General features: G+C 47.0%; 1 protein-coding gene across 2 annotated transcripts in view; it reads right to left on the bottom strand.

Annotated features, from left to right (window-relative positions):
* PTGFRN (prostaglandin F2 receptor inhibitor) overlaps positions 1-18,481 on the bottom strand; it is a 116,736-nt gene extending 98,255 nt beyond the window's left edge. For both annotated transcript variants that reach the window (XM_050957527.1, XM_050957536.1), the window contains exon 1: positions 18,382-18,481. In XM_050957527.1, coding sequence (XP_050813484.1) covers positions 18,382-18,433 — 52 coding nt within the window. In that variant the 5' untranslated portion in view covers positions 18,434-18,481. The remainder of the gene's footprint in view (positions 1-18,381) is intronic.
* Positions 18,482-22,794: the final 4,313 nt, after the last annotated feature.

Genomic DNA, 22,794 nt, shown 5'->3' with positions numbered 1-22,794 from the left:
TTGGGCCAAATCTACACCTGGAGTTTGAGGCAAGCCACCTAGTTTCTGCAGCAGACTGGAAAATCTGCAGCAAATGCAAGTAAATTTGATTTTTTTAAAAACTGAATTAAACAAGAAATGCACAATACTAGCAATGTAGTACTCTGTGTTACTTAGACACTAAGGTCCGTTTCTTTTATGCTGACCCCAAATATTCATTGTGGCATAGGGATTTAGCACTAAAAATACAACTCTTGTCAGATCAGCAAAGAGTCCTATGGCACCTCATAGACTAACAGAAGTTTTGGAGCATGAGCTTTCGTGGGTGAATACCCACTTCCTCTTGTCAGGGGACACGCTAGAGGCTTTGAAATCTGGGTAGGGAACAGTAGTGGTTTTTTGGTGCCAAGGAGGCAGAAGATGATTTTGCCAATGGGGAGGGAGATGCATCATCTCTTTCCACCCTCCATTCCTCATGCTATGGGTAGGGTTACAGCAGACAGGAAGGAACTTTGAACACCTCAGTCCATCCTAGCAGTTCTCATTAGTAAACGTCTATCTCAGTGACCCACTACTCAATACCAGTCACTGTATTCAACCACAGTGGATAAGTACATTAGCTGGATATATTGCTATTATAATGATCAGCAGTGATATAGTTAGAGTTGGGATTTAAATGGTCATCTTTAAGCTTCAGAGTTAACACCCAGATGAGGAAAAACAGGTCACTTCTCACTAAATGATTTTGGGTTGTCTGAAAATCCAGGAAGAGTGCTGGATTGGTTCAAGTATGCTACATATTTGGCAGATATTCTTTGCCAACATATGGGCCAGAAACATTTTTAAAACAAGAGTTTAGAGTCTGCTGAATAGTTCCATTTTACAGCAGGGGTTCTAAGGCAAATTCCATAGCTAGAGGATACACTGGTTATCATAAAGGGTAACGTGTCAGTGCAAACTACTGAACAGGCCAGCAAGAACAAGCATGTGTCCTATGTCACAAACCAGCGGTCGGCAACCTCTGGCACATGGCTTGCCAGGGTAAGCACCCTGGCGGGCAGGGACAGTTTGTTTACCTGTCGCGTCGGCAGGTTCGGGCAATGGCAGGTCCCATTGGCCACGGTTTGCCATCCCAGGTCAATGGGGGCGGCGGAAAGCACATCCCTTGGCCCATGCCGCTTCCTGCTGCCCGCATTGGCCTGGGACAGCAAACCGCGGCCAGTGGGAGCCACGATCAGCCGAACCTGCCGACGCGGCAGGTAAACAAAATGGCCTGGCCCACCAGGGTGCTTACCCTAGCGAGCCACATGCCAGAGGCTGGCAACCTCTGTCACAAACACTGAACCCCAGCTGATGACAACTCTCTCTTCTGCAGCATTCAGTCCAAAGCAAGCAGAATGTATGGGAAAGCATTATGGTTCTAACCTGTTCAAAGATTCCCCATGGCCACAACATATCAAGAAAAAAAAAAAAGGCACGATGCTATATCCCTGCAGTTTGAGCCAAGGATGGAATGTACCCTGAATCGGCTTTAGGCCTATTACTTTGCTGACTGATCTTTTGGGACTGGCAAGGTTAGCGGGAGCTAGCTCGTCTGAGAGTTAAGACCCTGCCAGCCAAGGCAGCTGCATTCTCCAATGCATGGTCACAAGCAGGGCTGCTAACAGGCTCTTATTACAAGGGACGTCCCTTATTTTTTCTTTATCTCTGAACAACAAGATCAGGAAATGCTGAGTGCTGCAAAAAGCAGGAAGAAATGCCCCTGGAGAATGTAGGTGAGTATTGCTTATGGTTATTATTACTGATGATAAACAATAATAATATTTTTCTAAAGCTTATAATTTGGCCAAACTGGGGCATTTTTCAGCAAAGGCAAAAGGCACATTCCTGACACAAAGGCAACTTCTGGGCCAAATTTCAGGTCTTTGCTCCAAAGCATGAATGTACATTACTTCTCATCTTAGAAGCTGTAAAGATTCTTTTTAATATGAGCAAAATAATCTTGTCAGAAAAACTATTTTTGCTTAAACTTTCAAAAAACAAACAAACAAAAAAAAAAAGATTCAGCCTGAGCAGACACCCAGCATGGAAAATTTTAGCCTGAATGATTAAAGTTTGGCAATGTTATAAGTAAACTTGGAAGGATTTGACTTTTATCAATAAAATCAATTTCTCTGTACACAGCCAAACCAACAAAGAATCTTTCCATCTATAATCACTGAAAATACAGAGAAGAAAAGTAAGAAAAATGCTGCTTGAGAACTTATTACAGTTTGACTTGAGGATATTTACTTTTATATTTTGACATGTGACATTGATCATTTGTGTTTTGATAGTTATAAAGCTTTAACTTTTTGAATCTCAACATTTACTGTCATAAAATATTGTCTGATCCCCCCCTTCATAATTTCTCACAACTATGAAAAGTTAAATTGATACAAATCTAAAGAAATGCTTAAAGTGTAGGTATTAGCCATCAAAATTATGAAAAACTGAAAAATAAATTTCAGCCAACCCTAGTTATAAATAACTGAAACAGAGAATCATAGGGCTAGAGGAGACTGCAAGGGTCATCTAGTCCAGTGGCTCTCAACCTTTTCAGACTACTGTATTTCTGATTGGCCTTGCGTACCCCCAAGTATCGCCTCACTTAAAAACTACTTGCTTACAAAAATCAAACAAAAATACAAAAGTGTCACAGCAACTGTTACTGAAAAATGGTTCACTTTCTCATTTTTACCATATAATTACAAAATAGCTCAATTGGAATATAAATATTGTACTTACATTTCAGTGTACAGTATATAGAGCAGTATAAACAAGTCATTGTTGCTAGAGCTTTTTATGTAGCCTGTTGTAAAACTAAGCAAATATCTGGATGAGTTGATGTACCCCTTCTGGAAGAACTCAGTATTCTCCAATGGGTACACGTACCCCTGGTTGAGAACCACTGATCTAGTGTAACCTCCTGCCAAGATGCAGCATTGTTGTGTCTAAGCCATCCAAGAGAGATGGCTATCCAGCCTCCTTCTGAAAACCTCCAGTGAAGGTGCTTCCACAACCTCCTGAGGCGAAGTGTTCCAAACATAGTCTTATACTGGAAAGTGTTAGGCAACCTGAACTATAGGCACTGCTAGCAGCTCTGTGTATGAACTGCTGTGTAGTTTGTCCCTTTGATATTCATAGAGTGTCATAGAATTCAATCTAACTAGTTCCCCAGCTATTAATCCTGGTACTGAACTTCACCAGTCAATGAATTCCAAAAACCATCATTAGGTCCATTTTAAAGGTAGATTACAGTATTGGCCAACTTTCAGTCTCCTCCTTATTAGTTATTTTTGTTAGCAGCTCAGTTGATTCTTCAGTTCTTTTAGAACACACAAAAATACCATCAAGTCCAGTGAAATTTTGACCTGTTTCATCACTTATTGATACTTCTCTGTGATAGTATTTCACCTTCACTACCTGAAAAAAAAAACTCTCCAGTAGTTATTTTCTCATCCTCCTCTTTGGTAAAGCAAGATGCAGTCTCCTTATAATCTCAGATTGCCCCTTCTATAGTCTGGGGATACTATGAACCCACTGAACCTCCCACAAATTTCTCATTTCAAATGAAACATAAAAGTTATATTTGGCTTTGCTTTTTCAAATTTCCTCTTGGCACTTATACGGGACTGTATTCTCCTCCACAGGCAGAATTACCAATGATTTCACTTGCACTTTTCCCTGGGCAAGTGCTTTCGATCAGGTTCTTAATCACCAGTTAACGGTCAACAATTATTCTGGGGGCCAAGATGGGAGAGGTAATATCTTCTATTGGACCAGCTTCTGCTACTGAAAGAGATACACTTTCGAACATACACAATTCGTCTTAAATTGAAAGCTTCTCTCTCTCTCACTAACAGAAGTTGGTCTAGTAAAAAAAATACTCTCTCACCAGCTAGTCTCTCTAATATTGTGGTACAACAACAACAACAACACTACATAGAACAATTCTGTTCTCTTAGCATTGCTTAGGCTGGAGCTCCATCTCGATAAACTCCTATACATTAACACAACCATGCTAGGATTCTTCCTCCATTTGTTTCCTTTTTATGTTCTGGAATAGAAAAGTCCTCCATGATGCTCTACAGTATGTCTTAAGCAGCCTCCATAACAACCCTACTGTAGTGATTCTAACCTACTAACTTCCCCCATCAGGCTCTGACTACCTCTTTTCTTTTCCTTTTTTAAATCCCCTTCTTGAAGTTTAATGACATTGCCCCACCTCTTAGTCAAATCTCCTTTAAGGATGTTAAACTTAATTATAGCACCACGGTAGTGACTCCATAATTAAGATTGTGAGATGATTTCCATTATAAGCCCACCTTTTGAAACCTCATCTAACTCTGAAAAAAAAGCTCTATCCTGTTTGCCTTGTCCTGCTTACTCAGTCCAGGGAAGATCCTTTTAAAAAAAAAAAATTAAAGTCCAAGTTGAATCAGATAAGCCAGTTTTGAGATATGGAACTTCTAAAATTTAGTAGTTTTTCACTTTTCAAATCTCTTAGGATTTTCTAGATCACAATGTGAGGGCACCTAGAGCCTTGGATACATAGCTTTCTTTTTTAAATCTTAATAGATAAAACCTATCTCAAAAGTGTTTTGGTCTAGAAAATGACAGTTCTTCGAGTGATTGCTCATATCCATTCCAGTTAGGTGTGTGCGCCGCGCGTGCACATTCGTCGGAAAACTTTTACCCTAGCAACTCGGTGGGCCGGCAGGTCGCCCCCTAGAGTGGCGCCATCATGGCGCTTGATATATACTCCTACCAGCCCACCCACTCCTCAGTTCCTTCTTACCGCCCGTGTCGGTCATTGGAACACTGGAGCGCGGCTTAGCTGACCTCCACTTCCCTAGCTACTCGTAGTTCTCGTATATAGTTATGCAGTTATAATCCTTTTATATATATATTTGCATAGTTATACGTTTTTTTCTTTGCTAACATAGTTAGTTTAGTAATTGTTAGCGGGGTTCAGGAAGTAGCCCCTTCCATGAACCCGGTGCCGGAGCCCATGCACGGCTCACCGGGTTTTAAAATGGGCTCGGCCTGCCAGAAGCCGATGCCGAAGGGAGATCCACACGACTCCCGTTTGAAGTGCACTTGACAGCTAAGTGCCCCATTTGCAAGGCTTTTAAGCCGAGAACAAAAAGGAGCGCCGAGCGATGATCAAGCGGCTGGCAGAAGCGCCTCCTCGGCACCGGACCCCGCCGGTACTGCCAAGGCCTTTCGGCACCGGCCGTCGCCGGCACCGAAGTCGACTCGGCACCGCTCCCTTCTTCCGAGGTCGAGACAGCCTACGATTCCTGCTGGTGCCCGATGACTCCCCGGCATGCGCCGTGGTTGAGCCCCCTGCTCCTGCTGCTTCCGTGCCACCTGCATCGCAGCCAGAGAGCTCGTCTGAGTCGGATTGCCTGGCACCGACACCTGCAGAGGCACCGATGACATCGGCACCGTCGATTCCAGTCCCCCAGGGCCATTGAATCCGGTGCCTGACAGCTCCCCGGCACGCGCCGTGGTAGAGCTTACTGCTCCTGCTGCTTCTGTGCCAACTGCACCGCAGCCAGAGAGCTCGTCTAAGTCGGATCGCCTGGCACCGACACCTGCTGAGGCACCGACAACGTCGGCACCGTCGATCCCGGTCCCACAAGGGCCGTAGAATCCGGTGCCTGACGGCTCCCCGGCACGCGCCGTGGTTGAGCTACTGCTCCTGCTGCTTCCGTGCCAACGGCACCGCAGCCAGAGAGCTCATCTAAGTCGGATCGCCCGGCACCGACACCTGCTGCGGCACCGACGACGTCAGCACCGTCGATCCCGGTCCCACAAGGGCCGTAGAATCCGGTGCCTGCCGGCTCCCCGGCACACACCGTGGTTGAGCTACTGCTCCTGCTGCTTCCGTGCCAACGGCACCGCAGCCAGAGAGCTCGTCTAAGTCGGATTGCCCGGCACCGACACCTCTGAGGCACCGACAACGTCGGCACCGTCGATTCCAGTCCCACAAGGGCCGTAGAATCCGGTGCCTGACGGCTCCCCGGCGCGCGCCGTGGTTGAGCTTATTGCTCCTGCTGCTTCCGTGCCGACGGCACCACAGCCAGACAACTCATCTAACTCGGATCGCCCGGCACCGACATCTACCGAAGCTCTGACGGCCTCGGTACCGTCGATCCCGGTCCCACGATGGCCGTCGAATCCGGTGCCTGACAGCTCCCCAGTATGCACTGTGGTTGAGCCTGCTGTTCCCTTCACGCCGGAGACATTACCAACGGCGAGGGATCTCATTGCCATGACAGAGTCGATGCTGCCTGACCCCGGCACCGCCGGTGCGGGTAATACAGTCTCTTCATGTGACCGTCCTCTGTCAGCACAGCAGAGCGGCACCGTTCATGATCACGGTCCCGCAGACACTCCAGGTCCTGTCGGCACGCCTGACATCACTTGCACCACGTGCTGTTTCCCGGTGCTGTTTTCCTCATCGGTACTGGTCGCACTCACTGCACCGGTCGGTATCCCGCTCGCCGACCTGCTATCGGCACCGTTCCGACTCCCGGCACCGCGACAGGTACCTTGACTCCTGTAGCCTCTCCCTGAGCCCCGAGATCTCGGTCGACCTCCCGGCACCGTTCTGGTTGCGGGTCTGGATCTCGTTCCAGGTACCGGTACGCCTCCCGGTGCCGGTTCCCGGTGCCGAGTTGGGCAAGGTCCGATAGAGTCAGAGACTCTGCCTGTGCCTTCTTCTAGTACCTCCATGGCCATCCGGACACGCATCCGTGTCATCCCACATGCGCAGATCTTATGCTCAGGACCACGATTCTGATACGATGGCCAGCGGGCGCCAGCCCCGAAACCGAAAGAGGCTTGGCGAATGAACCTGTTTGGCCGCCAGGTGCACTCTGCAGAGGCCCTGCAGCTCTGGGTAGCAAAGCAACAAGCCTTGCTTAGCTGCGATAGTTATAGCACCTGGGTGAAGATAGTTAGTTTATGGAGTTTCTCCCTCAAAACTCCCGCCAAGAGTTCGCTGCCGTCTTGGAGGACGGGGGGAAAAAAAAGGTACCCAGAGCGTCCCTCCAGGCCTCGTTGGACGCAGCAGACTCTGCAGCCAGGACTCTGGCCTTTGGTGTCGCCATGAGGTGCATCTCATGGCTTCAGGTTTCAAACCTCCGGCCGGAGCTGCAGTATGCCATTCAGGATTTACCCTTTGTTGGTAAAGGCCTTTTGCGGCAAAGACAGCCCCAGGCTGCCAAGCCTGATGGACAATAGGATCCTAATGCGCTCTCTCAGCATGCATATGCCAGCGACCAAACACAGGCCTTTCTCTCCCCAGCCGCCATACTCTGTGCCTGGCCAGAGACAGGACTTTGGCAAACGCCGAGGCCAAGGTGGTCGCAGACGAACGTCAGGACCCCTAAAGAGCCAAGGTCAAGGTCCCTCGCAATTACCACTGGGACCAAAGACGAACCTTCCAAGGTGCGCCTGAGGGCGGTGTACCAGTCACAGGCCGGGATCCCAATCCCGCTTTCTCCTGGCGTGGCCCCAGTTAATTTCAGATCGCTGGATCCTGCGCACGGTGGAGCATAGGTACCACCTCTAATTTGTTCCAGCCCTGTCCCCCTTCAGGGACCCCTCTCATGAGCAATTCCTCGTACAAGAGGTGCAGACACCGATGGACGAAAAGGGCAAGGGGTTTTACTCCCGTTATGCCCTAGTCCCCCACTCGAACGCAGGTCTCAGACCTTCCTAGTCCTGCACGGACTCAACCGGTTTAGGATAAGGTTGGAGTTCCACATGGTATCCCTGGGAACCATTATCCCATCCTTGCCTCCTGGGGGCTACTATGCCGCCCTGGATATGAAGGACGCGTACTTTCACATCGCCATCTTCCCTCCGCACAGGAGATACCTCCACATTCTAGCCAACCGTCAGTACTTCTGGTTTACGGCCATAGTCGCCGCCTACCTTCGCTGATGTTGGATATGCGTTTTTCCGTATCTGGACGATTCGCTTATCCGAGGAGACTCTGAGACACAAACCACTCAGCGCGTGGGCATCGTCACGGTCTTATTCACAGGTCAAGGCCTGATGATTACTATAGAGCAATCCACTCTGGTTCCCACGCAGAGGTTGGACTTCCTAGGAGCTATCCTGGTCTCCTACCTAGCCGGAGCCTGCTTATCACAACTGCGGTTTTAGGCGATGGCAACATTCATCTGAGGTCTGCAGGCTTTCCCAACAACCTCGGCTCGTACTTGTCTCAGTCTCCTGGGTCCATGGTTGCCCGCAACTTTGTAACCAAACACGCCAAGCTCCGCCTCCGTCCTCTCCAAGTCCGGCTCACCTCGGCGTACCACCCGGACAGGGAGCCGATGGTCATGGTAGTCACCGTTCCCTCGAGCACCTTAGGCTCCCTAGAGTGGTGCCTAACTCCCTCCCTGGTGTGGGCAGGGATGCGGTTTCATCCGCCCCAGCCCTCACTGCCCCTGACGACGGACGCGTCATCTCTCTGCTCAAGTGCTCATGGTCACCTCCGAGCTTAAGGCCTTTGGTCTTCTCGGGAGCTGGCATTCCACATCAATGCCCCAAAAATGAGAGTAGTCCGCCTGGCGTGCCAGGGGTTCCAGCGGCAGCTGCGAGGCCGTTGTATCTCGGTGTTTACAGCCAACACAGCGGCCATGTGCTTCATAAATATCCAGGGAGGGACAGGGTCCTCCCCCCCCTTTTTTGTCAGGAGGCCATCCATTTCCGGGACTTTTGTATAGCCCACTCGATGGAGCTGGTGACGTCCTTTCTCCCAGGCGTTTGGAACGTCTTGGCGCTTTGACTCAGCAGGTCTTTCCTGTCTTACGAGTGATCACTTTGCCCCATGTGAGGCGTTCTGCTTTCCAGAAGCGGAGAGGTTTCCTCACATAGACCTGTTCGCTCACCGCGAGAGCAGAAAATGCCAGATGTTCTGCTCCTTCCAAGGTCTCTCCTCGGGATCGATCTTGGACGCATTCCTGATGCCGTGGAAAGGCCAACTCCATTATGCCTTCCCACTGTTCCCACTGGTTCATTAGGTCCTGCTCAAACTCCACAGGGGCGGAGCGCGCATCATCATGATCACTCCAGAGTGGTCCAGGCAGCACTGATATACCACGTTGCTCGACCTGTCAATAACAGACCCAATTACCCTGCCACCCCACCCAGACCTCATCACTCAGGGCAACGACAGGCTTCGTCACTCGGACCTGCAGCCTCTTCGCCTCACGGTGTGGCTGCTGCGTAACTGAGCCGGGGTGACAGGAAGCCCTCCACCTGGTCAACGTACCGGGCCAGGTGGAAGCGTTTCTTCTACAGCTGCAATACGCTCAATCTTGCTCCTGCTGAGGTCTCGATCCCCTCTATTTGGCCTGCCTCTGGCCTTCAGCGGCAGGACCTGGCGGTATCATCGCTGAGGATACACTCAGCAGCCATCTCTACCTTCCACCCAGGCTAAGGTGGACGTTCCGTGTTCTCACGCTCTATGGGTTCGAGATCCCTCAAGGGCTTGGAGAGCTTGCACCCTCGAGTGCGCCGCCCAGCCCCAACCTGGGACCTCAACCTAGTTTTAACCAGACTTATGTCTCCCCCAGTCGAGCCGTTCACGACTGGCCCTCTGCTATACCTGTCTTGGACGACAACTTTCTTCGTAGCTGTTACATCGGCCAGACGGGTCTCCGAGCTCAGAGCTCTTACGGTGGTTCCGCCGTACACTAGGTTTCACAAAGACAAGGTGCAGTTATGACCACACCCAGCTTTCCTCCCTAAGGTGGTTTCGGCCTTTCATGTTACCCACAGCTCAACGCAATGGGCACAACCATTGCACTCCTTGGACATCTGTGGAGTGCTCGCATTTATATTGCGCTGCCAGAACCATTTCGTAAGGTGCCCCAGCTCTGTCACAGTAGCGGGCCAAAGGGAGGGCTTGCTTGTTTTCCTCTCAGAGGATCTCATCTTGGGTGATGGCGGACTTCCGCACTTGTTATGATTTGGCTCATATTTCCCCAAGCCACATCATCGTACAGTCTACCAGGGCTCAGGCTTCATCTGCCGCCTTGCTGGCTCGTGTTCTTACCCACGAGATCTGTCGCGCAGCTCCGTTGGTCCTTGGTCCATACCTTTGCTTCGCAGTATGCCCTGGTTCAACAGTCAAGAGATGCTGTAGCCTCTGGCTCAGCAGTTTTCATTCTGCCACATTTCACTCCGACCCCACCGCCTACGTAAGGCTTGGGATTCACCTAACTGGAATGGATATGAGCAATCACTCGAAGAAGAAAAGACGGTTACTCACCTTTGTAACTGTTGTTCTTCGAGATGTGTTGCTCATATCCATTCCACACCCGCCCTCCTTCCCCACTGTCGGAGTAGCCGGCAAGAAGGAACTGAGGAGTGGGTGGGCCGGCAGGAGTATATATCAAGCGCCATGATGGCGCCACTCTAGGGGGCGACCTGCCGGCCCACCGAGTTGCTAGGGTAAAAGTTTTCCGACGAATGTGCACGCGCAGCGCGCACACCTAACTGGAATGGATATGAGCAACACATCTCGAAGAACAACAGTTACAAAGGTGAGTAACCGTCTTTTTACATTGAGGTCAAAAGAATAAAACAATCTGATGCATCAGGCCTTTACAGTTAGCTGGTTACTTTTAGAGTTATTCTCTGCAAATATATGAACCTCAAGGGTTTCCGAAAACATGGAACTTTTGGACTGAATTAACTTGTTAGTGAACACCAAAATGGTTGGTAAACCAGATACCTTGTGCTCCGAAGAGCAAAAAATAAAAGTTGTACACCCATCAATGTCCAGACCAAGTCGCTTACACATTACATCCCTTTTCTCCAAACTTTTGTCAGTCTGTCTTTTTATAAGTGAGACAGGATGGATGCGGTAATAATAAGGGCAGAACAGATAAGGAGTTTACATGTTGCAAGAGACCATTCAAGGTGAAACAGGCAGTTAACACCTCTACAGTCAGAGAACAAAGGAGGGTTAGTGGGTTACAGATTGTTGTAATGAGCTACAAATCCACTGCCATTATTAGACCATGAATTTTGGTGTCTAGCAGAATTATAAATTTAAGTTCCTGGGCTCATCCTTTGAGGGCATTGCACAGGTCTCCTTTCACGCCGAGGACTGAGAGGTCAGATACAGAGTGATCATTTTGTGAAAAGCGTTTGCTCACAGGAAAGATGGGGCTTTTGTCTTTTATCATTTTTCTGTGCGAGTTCATCTGAAAACATAGTGATTGTCTCATTTTACCCACATAGTTGTTATTGGAGTATTTAGTGCACTAGATGATGTACGCCACATACTGTGATAGGCATGTGTAGGACCCAGGGATCTTGAAAGGTATATTGTGGGTGGTACTGATCATGGTAACAGCAGAGAGATGTCTGCAGATTCTGAATCTGTTCTTGTGGCAGGGGCTGTGGCTGCTTGAATTGGTGGGTCCTAGTCTGTGGGGAGCCTGCTTCTGATGATGAGCTTGGTGAGGCTGGGGAATTATTTGAAGGCCAGAAGAGAGTGTTTGGGACAGATTTTCCATTGAGTCTGAGTTGTAATTGTTTAATAATACCCCACATAGGTTCCAGGATGGGGCAGCAGGTGACAAGTAGGGGTGCGCAGTGGCAGGGGATTTTATTTCTCTATAGAAGCAGCTTTTCTTGGTGTATTTGGATGACCGGTTCCATGATGTGATCTACTTCTCCCATGGAGCATCCTTTTTTGGTGAGGCAGTTTAAAGTGTGGATCCCAGACTTTCTCTTTAGAACATATTCTGTGATATCTGAGTGCTTAGTCACAGATCAGTGGTTCTCAAACAGGGGTACACGTCTCCCTGGGGATACACGGATCTTCCAGGGGCTACATCAACTCATCAAGATATTTGGCTAGTTTTACAACAGACTACATAAAAAGCACTAGCAAAGTCAGTACAAACTAAAATTTCAGAGCAGTATAAACAAGTCACTGTCTGTATAAACACTATACAGTGAAATGTAAGTACAATATTTATATTCCAATTGATTTATTTTATAATTATATGGTAAAAATGAGAAAGTAAGCAATTTCTCAGTAATAGTGTGCTGTGACATTTTTGTATTTTGATGTCTGATTTTGTAAGTAAGTAGTTTTTAAGTGAAGTGCAAGTTGGGGATACACAACACAGATCAGACACCTGAAAGGGGTACATGTAGTTTGGAAAGGTTGAGAACCACTGTTATAGATATCACTCCAGACACAGTAAGAAATGTTTACTAGATCTGTGGGTTTCTTATATATAGTTGGCTGTAGAGCTACATTGTTGAAGCTAATCGTGATGTCCAAGAACTTGATGCTGGTGTGTCTTTCTATAACTATTTTCTCCAGAACTGTGGCACATGTATTGGCAAAAGGCTTGGTACTCTTGGAGTGCTAATGCAGTTTAGATGACAACCCTCACTAAACCACCCCAATCACCAAAAAAGCTCAAGAAATATAATTTATCAAAATGAAACATTCAGCATCCATAAGCATTTTTGTCTTACAAACTGTGCAGACAACAAACTCCATGCCTACTCCTGTGGACCCTTCCTGGTTCTTATAAGTTTGGGTATAATTGCAACAGCCCTCTAATTTCTTTTATTCTTAAACTGATACATATTTTTAAACTTAACTCCATTTTAATGTAGGGGTTTTTTTGTCCATTTGTTTTGGAGAATTATTGAGCTACAAGGTAGTGACTGTTAAAGTTGCGAAATACTCCATTATAAGCCTGATTCTGACCCAACAAGGTTAAATACATATAAAGCATTTTTGACTGGAATTTCTAATGATTGGTCTCTAGACAGATCAGAATAATCTGTACCCTCCTCCAACATGTGACTTTACCAAAAGCACTAAAATGACTTCTGAAACATTCAAAAGACAATTACATTTTCCACTTTCTAAAAATGAGTTCTTGTAACTGCAGCGCTCTAAAGAAAACTTCCAAATTTGTTACACACAAGTGTGTGTAATAAGGACCATTTTATTTGATTTGGGTGGAAAAATTTTAGAGTTATTAGATGGACCTATGAACGTCTATTAACATTAAGGAGGTACTGCAGAAAATATAGCCCTGCAACAGTATCTATAGAGTTCTGTAAAGTCCATGAAACAAATCATCATAGGAAAAATGGAGTTTCTGTATTAAGCTTGACTTTTACATGCACTTGTACCCTTTTTAAAGGGGTTCCTTTCAGTAGAGTATGGCTGCACTTTTTTTAAAAATTGACCCTCACTTTTTATCCTACCTCTTGCTCAGGCAGGCTTATGCATCAGCAGCACGGCACTGGGCCAACCACAGCAGTAGCTACCTGAAGACTACAGGCTGCTGCTTCAAGGAGCAGCAATCAAGGGTGGCAGGAGGAGAGGGGGCAGTTCTAGGAAACAAACATATGTGCTAACTACTTCCATGCTGAACTTTTGAATGGGCTTTTGAGAAACATCACACCAAGGATGGGAAAGGAGGAGGATAAGCTACTATTTGCCAGCCTGTCAGGTGGGGTGGGAGGGCACAAGCAGATATAGGAGAAAGCAGCACGCCCCCCTGGTGAAAGTCAGCCTGAAATACAGGGGAAGAAACATCTTACAACCATGTCAGGGGCAGATTGTGGAAGGGGGATGAGGATAAACAGCTGTGCCTCCCATCTCTTCCTCCCACCCCTGCTTTCCTAACTCCGTCCTCCAAGAACATAAATCAGACAGACAAACAAGATTATGTGGAAAATACTTTCCCTTTCTAAAGATGACAAAGACCGGGCTGGATACTCCCCTCCTGGTGGGACTTTCATCCATCTCTGTGGGGGGGAAAGGAAAGGAACTGGAGTGATGTCTCCCACTCCTCCAAACACCAACAAGGGGACAGCCCTTTTCCCCTCTCTTACTCCAAGTGGTAGAATAAGAAGCCTGCCAGCAGAAGCATGCCAGTGAGGTATAGGATTAGAGAGCTCAGTGCTGGTTTCACTGTATTAGGTTTGGTAAGCTTCCCCATTGCTGAAAATGACTAGAAAAGGCTTGAGGTTGACAATTATAACAATTCGCAGGTGACTAATTATTGGAAGCCTTTAACTGCCAAGTTTTAATTCAATCTTTGATTCAAATTATTAAATTGTTGTAGCAGTTGAGAAACCAAACAATTTCGGGTGAAAGTCATAACAAATAACCTGAGAGGTACATACCAGAAGGTTTCTGGCAGGGATCTGTAATGCTGGACAGATCTCTGGAATTACAGAGGAGAGAAGCTGTTGCAAGGGCTTCTTGGCAATGAAGAACATTGTATGTTTGGATGCAGAGCAGATATGCCAGTAATGGAACCTGACTATTGTCTCCATCTGCTTTTCCCAAGCTCCTTCTCACACAAATAAGGGCAAGCTCTGTTTTTTAAATTAAGTTTAAATACTTATGATACTTTTAAATAATTAAGAATGAAAGAGCTGGCAGTTATTCAGGTTGCTGATTAAACACACACCAAATGCCAGCAATAATAAAATAATCACAAGATCATTATTTTTAAAGAACAGGGTCCTATCCTGAATGTTTTTCTTTTCTGAGTAATTTTCATATTGACCAACGGTGTTGGCTTGACAGCCCTGCAGATTGAAAACATGGGCAACAGCAGAGCAAATTTCCCCTCCCACTGTCCCAGAGAGACCTAAGCCAGGAGAGAGGAGAGTTCAGACCTCACAGCTTCTCTGCTGAGACTGGCACTAATAGGCCCCTCACTGGCAGCTGTGATGGTGGTTGTTTTCATTAAATAGCTATTGGCTCTGCTAAGAATATAAAAGTTATTCCTAATCTGGCAGACAAGTGCTTCAGCCACACATATCTTGAGCTGCACTACACTAGTGTGCACAGTACAAACCCCTATGAAGGGCACATAAGCAGCGAACAACTTTTCTAAACTCCAAAATCCTCTCCCCATTGCACTTATACAAAAGCTCTCACTGAACAAACTGAACGTCAGAAAAACAGTTCTTTAAAGGATAGTTGTTTGGTGCAAGAGAAAAATTTTGTTACCTGCACTTATTACACATTTAACTGATTGAAAATGCACCACTGGTTAGCAAAAGTAGAAACTCTGTTCTTCGTAGTATGAAGAAAAGTACTTCTCCAAGGCCAGGTCTACACTACAGCGTTAAATCGATTTAAACAGCGATAAATCGATTTAACGCTGTAACCGTCCACACTACAAGGCACTTAAAATCGATTTTAAGGGGTCTTAAAATCGATTTCTGTACTCCAGCTAAACGAAAGGAGTAACCCTAAAATCAATATTACTAAATCGATTTAGGGTTAGTGTGGACGGATATCGAAGTTATTGGCCCTATTCTTTTACTGAGCTACCCAGAGTGCACCGCTCCGGAAATCGATGGTACCCTGGGACCATGGACGCACACCACCGAAGTAATGTGCCCTAGTGTGGACGCGAAAAATCGATTTTATAAAACCTGTTTTATAAAATCGATTTTACTAATATCGATTTAAAGCTGTAGTGTGGACGTAGGCCAAGTGAAGCCCAGCTTCCCTCTGTTCTAAGTTACCCTCAGCTCTAAGCAGTTTATACCAGAAGAAAACCATGCCTAAACACTTATACCTTCTCACCAGGCAATGTTGGCTCAGGAGCTTCTGGGTAAAAGCAGCATTTCTAGCTTTAATAGAACAATCCCCAACATAAGGGAAAAATCAACAAGCAGCTATAACCACCCAGTGTGCTCAAGCAAACCATTCTATGAACATAGCCTTCTAGTCTGCTGCTGGCCATTAGGTCACACTTTAAAGGGACATTTCATTCACATTGTATCTCCTACAAAGGCAGCACTACCCTTCAAAAGCCTTTGGGGCTTATCTTAACATAAGATTTAGTTTCTAAAGCACCATGTAAAATCAGTGTTACACTCAGGGATTTTTTTTTTTTTTTTTGGGTAAACCCAGACTCCATTTAGCAAAATGCATGCACACACACACCCCCTATGAGGCCCAGAAACAATAGCCTGCTGAGAAGCCCAGCCTAGGGAACAGCTCAGTGGTTTGAGCATTAACCTGCTTAAACCCAGGGCTGTGAGTTCAACCCTTGAGAGGGCCACTAAGGGATCTGGGGATTGGTCCTGCTCTGAGCAGGAGGTTGGACTAGATGACCTCCTGAGGTCCCTTCCAACCTTGATATTCTATGATACACCTCAGCTGCTTGTAAGGCAGAGCATACTCTGTCTGCAGCCTCAGGAAGACAAAACTAAGAGCTCACATTCAGGAGGTTAACTCAGCAGCCATGAAGGCTAGAAAATTTGTTTTGTTTAAATGAAAGGTTACATTCTGTAAAAAATCAATGGCTTAGCACCCATCTGCTACAAGCAAATAATAAAATAGACTATTCAAATCCTGCATATAACAACAATGCAGCAACACCTCTAGTATTGCTATCCAATTAAATGGATATAATGCAGCATCATTTAAATACTGTGTGTAATTCTGTTCACACTTGAGCAATCTTTGGTCTCTACTTAAATATACCCCTACTCCAATACTATTGTCAGTTGCAACACACATATTTAATACATCTGCAGAAAAATACTTTTAGATTGTATGATCTTCGAGGCAGAAATCATCTTCATTTTTGCCCACTGTCAGTGATAGACTGTCAAAAAATAAACAGTACTACAAAAGGTAAGCTAATCAATTACCCGGGGAGCTCATATGTTGTTACAGGTGAACAAAGGAACATAACATTTGATGTATCACACAAAATCATTGTACTATCAAGTCCAGTATTCTGGCTTTGGTAGTAGCCAATATCCAGCATTTCAGAGGAAGCTTGAAACACTCCTATAACGTTTCTTGCCAGCTGTGCTTGTACAGGAGAAAAATCTCTTCCTGACTCTGAAGTATAAGATTTCATTACCCTTATCTTGAACAGATAATACTTTTCTACAGTCTAGTAGAATTGGTAATTAATACTATAATGTCAAAGTTATCCCACCTCCTTATATATTCAGCTACACTCTATATCCCTGACCTCCTATGGAAATTAATTCCACAGGCTGACTATACACTGTATACAGGCTACACTGAAATGCACAAGAGTATTTCAGTCTCTTTTAAAAGAGGAGGAAAAAGCAGTATTTTGCATGTCTCAGTTATTTTATTGAAGCTGTAAGAGTCATAGGGAGCATACTATCTAGTCTTTAAAATGAATGCCAGTACAGCAAGAGATTACTGATCTCAATTAACTGCTTTGGGGTTATTTGCTCACACACAGCTTATCTGACAATTAAAAAAGTGTCATTAAATCTACAGAGAAAAAAACAACACAGTATTTAGAGACCAAGGCAGAAGCACAGAGTACACCTCCTGTCTTGTCTAGCACTGTCACCCATACCCAGTATAGCTACTCAGGAGATTTATACTTTAATAAGTAATTACAGATGTGCTAAGAGTTAATCAGTTTGATAGATTCAGAATGGTAGTTAACAAGGCTAAAATCAGTGCCAGCGAGCCTTTGAATGCCAGGGTAGGAGCTGGATTCCCTCCTGAGCTATGCCAGCCCTTTCTACTGTTACCTTGCCTGGTTCCAGTAGAAGGGTTCTGCATTTTTTTAAGCCTAGCTGTCATAGCAAAAAAAACATGAAGTAAAAACAAGTGCTGGAGACATTGCCATGGCAGAGTCAATAACCAAACAATGAGAGAAAGGAACCTGGCAGAGGTTAAGAAGGGCTGAATCACAGCAATGTGCATAGGGCATGAACTCAGGGAAGCAGCAGCTTTACTTTGAACTACAATACTGGGACTAGTAAGTGACTGGAAAGTTCAATGACTCCCTAACTCCCCACCCCTTCCAAGAAACAAACGCACCGTTGGGAAGCAGGATATAAACGATCACAGGCCAACCCGTGCCAAGCTCCCTAGCCCAAAGGGAGGGGCTCAAGGTGAGCTTCCCTCAGGCCCTGCCAACATGCAAGGAAGGAGAGGAAGCCAGCCACTCTCAGCTCCATGGATCAATACAACCCGGGAGGGGAACTCCTCGGGGCTGTGCGCTTTTCTGGGAAAGGGAGGGGGGAAGCTCCAGCTGCAGAGCAAATCCAGGGTCAGTGCCTCGGCGCCGCAAACGCGCTGCCTCGCACAGGGGAGCCCACAGCGGAGGGGGCACCCAGCGCAGGCGTGGCCACCACAAAGAGCCGCGACTCCCCAGGGGACACCTCGCCTGAAACCCCCCTGGCCGGGGCAGCGCCGCAGCAGCCGCTCCGCGGAGTTACACAGCGAAGGGAGGGGACCCAGCGCCCGCTCCCCAGTAACCCCCCGCGCCCGCCCTACTCCCGTGACCCCGCGCAGGGGCTCACCCAGCAGCAGCAGCAGCAGCAGGAGGGGCGCGCTCCCCACGCGGTGCCCCATGCTGGCCAGGCTGCGTGCGGGGCGGAAGAGGCTGCTCGGACCCGGAGCCCCCCGCCCGGCTCCAGCCCGCGGGCACCGACCAGCCGCGGGAGCCCGCGCCCAGCAGCTGCTGGCCCCGCCGCCGACCCGAGAGAGCCGCGCACCACCCGCCCCGCTGCGCTCGTTCGCTCGCTACCCGGACTCGGAGCCGCCCGGCCGCGCCGCGCAGCCAACCACAGAGACAAACTTTGCCAGCCCCCGCCCCCGCTCCCCCTCCCACAGGTACCGGGGGAGGTGCTGGGGTCTGGCCCGGCCCCCGCCCCCTTAAAGGGGAGGAGAGAGCAGGCCACCCGCCCGCCCTGGAGCCCCGCTCGCACCACAGCCCCGCCCACCCCCGGAGGGGGTGCCCTGCTCCAGCGGCGGAGATTCCCCCACACGCTGGGGTAACCCCTGCCGGGGGGTGCCTGGTCACAGCGAGGGGAAGGGAAATCCTGCTCCACTGAGAGCTTCCACCCTCCTCTTCTCTCCACATCCCGTGGCATGATGGGGGCTCGCCCCTGGAAGGGACAGAAATAGGGAAGGGGGACCTCTTGGTCCAGGGCTGCCCAGAGGGGAGGGGGGGCAAATGCAGCAATTTGCCCCAGGCCCCACAGGGGCCCCCACGAGAATATAGTATTCTATAGTAATGCAACTTCCTTTTTTTTTATGGAAGGGGCTGCTGAAATTGCTTTGCGCCAGGCCCCTTGAATCCTCTGGGCAGCCCTGTCTTGGTCCCAGACATGGGGGAAGCAGTGTACCCTGGTCAGTGGGAGGTGCTCATCCTCCATCTGCCTACATATAAACACATACACATCACCCCCTCCTGCCTCAACACGCACTCATCCTCCCCCTGCCTACACATACACACCTTCCCCTGCCTATACACACAGAGTCATCTCCCCCTGCCTACACACACATACACTAATTTTCCCCTGCCTGAACACACACTCATCCTCCCTCACGAGGGAGGAGGAATTTCACTGATCTCAGAGAGGTTTCCCTCCTCCTCCACACACACGTACTCTCTGGGTGACACCCCTAGTCACAGAGGGGTCCCCATCCTCTCTCTTCTCACCAAGTACAGCCATGTCTGAAACGGTTCATTCATCTGTTCCATAATACTTTAGCCATAGAAGTGGTGCCATGACAGACCCTCAGCTCCATGTGAGAGGTGTCAGGAATCTGTCCCCTCACGACAGGACTTCACAGTGTGTTTTGGGGTTATTCCCCAACACCATACACCAGGGTTCTCAAATTGTGGGTTGGGACCCCAAAGTGGGCCATGACCCCATTTTAATGGGGGTCACCAAGGCTGGCATTAGTCTTGCTGGGGCCCAGGGCCAAAATCCAAGTTGCACTGCCTGGGGCTGAAACTGAAGCCTGAGGGCTTTAGCCTCGGTAGTGGGGCTCAGGTTAGAGGCCCCATGCCTGGGGCTGCAGTCCTAGGGGTTTGGTCCCTCCCCTGCCTGGGGCAGCGGGGCTTGGGCCGGCTCAGGCTTCAGTCTCCGCTTCTGGGTCATGTACTAATTTTTGTTGTCAGAAGGGGGTTGCAGTGCAGTGAAGTTTGAGAACCCCTGCTGTACACCAAACATCTCCCCATGAGCTTCTACAGTCTTTTGGGAGTTCAATCAGTACCTTGATGGCTCCCCACAGATTTAGTGACAGGCTTCTTCACAGTCTAGTCATGCTATCTCTGCTGTCTCATTTTTCCCTGGGTTAGTTAAATTATTAAGGAAAATCAAATTATTAAATTATTGAGGAAACCTGACTGAGGAAATATTTCTTGGACTCTAGTATTTTGGACACTATCTTCTGTTTCAGTTCCTTTGCCACAGTACAAGTTGTTTCTCATCTCTCTTCCAATTATGCTTTATGCCTCCTGATGCCCACCTGGGTTACTGATTATCAGTTGTTTGGTAAGAGGAGCCTGCCTCAGGTTTGCAAGTTTGACTGTGCAAGGATCTTCAGCAGTCTAGCTTGTTGGGTTTGTTTTTTCCTTCCCAGTGCTTTGTGCAATCAACTGGTGGTTTAGGTTTTGAGTATTCTTTGGTTTGATGCCAGAATGTTTCCTTCTCTGCTCAGGACGTTAGTATTGTTGAGACCTGGGTGTGATTACAGGAATGGATTTTGTTTTAGTTTGGATTAGTTCTTAATCCTCTAGTGCTTTGCAGTGGAAGGAGCATTGGCTAAGATGGATTCTTCTTGTAAATTGATTAGGAAGATGAATTATGCTGTTTCTGCCCTGCCACCAGTATCCCTGGGGTTCCTCCACACATGTAGAATTTGTTTGCAGAATTGTGTGTGTCCAATTTCTGTTGGGATTTTAGTGCCGTTTAGTGAATTTGGTTGGCAAAGTTGAGCTCCAGACTTTGCTTCTGGGTAAGAGAATTTTTCAGTTCAATTGAACAATGGTTCATTGACAGGACAGACTAAACCAGTGCTTCCGAAGTGTGAATAAGACAGAAGCCACAAACATCTGCCTGAAGAAGGGTATCCAGGATACTGATATTATCCCATGTTCATCTGTCATTACTGCCTACACCTGATTAGCTCTGCTGTAGCATTCCTTTCTTTCGGGGTTATGCTGTTTTTCCCCCCAATCAATTACCTTAATCTGATAATTTGCAAGCTCCTGTAATTTGGAAAATAGACTAGAAAATCTCTCTCTACCTCCACTGTCCTCTATCACATTGGTTTAACAGTCCTTCCTCTCTCAAGCATCAGTCCTGCAAGTACTTACCCATGTGCTTAACTTTACTTGCATGTGCAGTCCCACTGATTTCAATGAGATTAGCCATGTACATAAAATTATGCTCATATATGCCAGCATTTGCAGGATCAGAATCTCAGTTTTCACTGTGCTTTGTGTCTCCGTTTCCATCTCTAGCTGATGAACACTGATTCATAGCCTGAATTCTACCATTGAATACTTTTAGCAGTTTTATCAGAGTTGTGGGAAAGAAAGCTACCAGAGCCTCCCCTGAGATGGTGCTTGGGGTGTGCTACAGACCGCAGGGATCTGATTTGGATATGGATAGAGACCTCTTTAATGTTTTTAATGAAGTAAACACTAATAGGAAATGTGTGATCATGGGAGACTTTAACTTCCCAGATATAGACTGGAGGACAAGTGCTAGCAAGAATAATAGGGCTCAGATTTTTCTAGATGTGATAGCAGATGGATTTCTTCACCAAGTAGTTGAAGAACCAGCAAGAGGGGATGCCATTTTAGATTTGGTTTTGCTGAGTAGTGAGGACCTCATAGAAGAAATGGTTGTAGGGGACAACCTTGGTTCGAGTGATCACGAGCTAATTCAGTTCAAACTATATGGAAGGATAAACAAAAATAGATCTGGGACTAGGGTTTTTGACTTCTCAAGGGCTAACTTTAAAGAATTAAGGAAATTAGGGAAGTGGACTGGACTGAAGAACTTGTGGCTCTAAATGCGGAGGAGGCCTGGAATTACTTCAAGTCAAAGCTGCAGAAACTTTCAGAAGCCTGCATCCCAAGAAAGGGGAAAAAAATCATAGGCAGGAGTTGTAGACAAGCTGGATGAGCAAGCATCTCAGAGAGGTGATTAAGAAAAAGCAGAAGGCCTACAAGGCGTGGAAGAAGGGTGGGATTAGCAAGGAAAGCTACCTTAGTGAGGTCAGAAGATGTAGGGATAAAGTGAGAAAGGCTAAAAGCCAAGTAGAGTTGGACCTTGCAAAGGGAATTAAAACCAATAGTAAAAGGTTCTATAGCCATATAAATAAGAAGAAAACGAAGAAAGAAGAAGTGGGATCGCTAAACACTGAGGATGGAATGGAGGCTAAGGATAACCTAGGCATGGCCCAATATCTAAATAAATACTTTGCCTCAGTCTTTAATAAGGCTAATGAGGAGCTTAGGGATAATGGAAGGATGAAAAACGGGAATGAGGATATGGAGGTGGATATTACCACATCTGAGGTAGAAACCAAACTTGAACAGCTTAATGGGACAAAATCGGAGGGCCCAGACAATCTTCATCCAAGAATATTAAAGGAACTGGCGCATGAAATTGCAAGCCCATTAGCGAGAATTTTTAATGAATCGGTAAACTCAGGGGTTGTACCGTACAACTGGAGAATTGCTAACGTAGTTCCTATCTTTAAGAAAGGGAAAAAAAGTGATCCGAGTAACTATAGGCCTGTTAGTTTGACATCTGTAGCATGTAAGGTCTTGGAAAAATTTTTGAAGGAGAAAGTAGTTAAGGACATTGAGGTCAATGGTAATTGGGACAAATTACAACATGGTTTTACTAAAGGTAGATCGTGCCAAACCAACCTGATCTCCTTCTTCGAGAAGGTGACAGATTATT

This window comes from Gopherus flavomarginatus, chromosome 1 (assembly GCF_025201925.1).
Source record: "Gopherus flavomarginatus isolate rGopFla2 chromosome 1, rGopFla2.mat.asm, whole genome shotgun sequence".
NCBI classification, from domain to species: Eukaryota; Metazoa; Chordata; order Testudines; family Testudinidae; genus Gopherus; species Gopherus flavomarginatus.
Note: the sequence above shows the minus strand (reverse complement) of the source record. Positions and strands in the feature narration are given on the sequence as shown.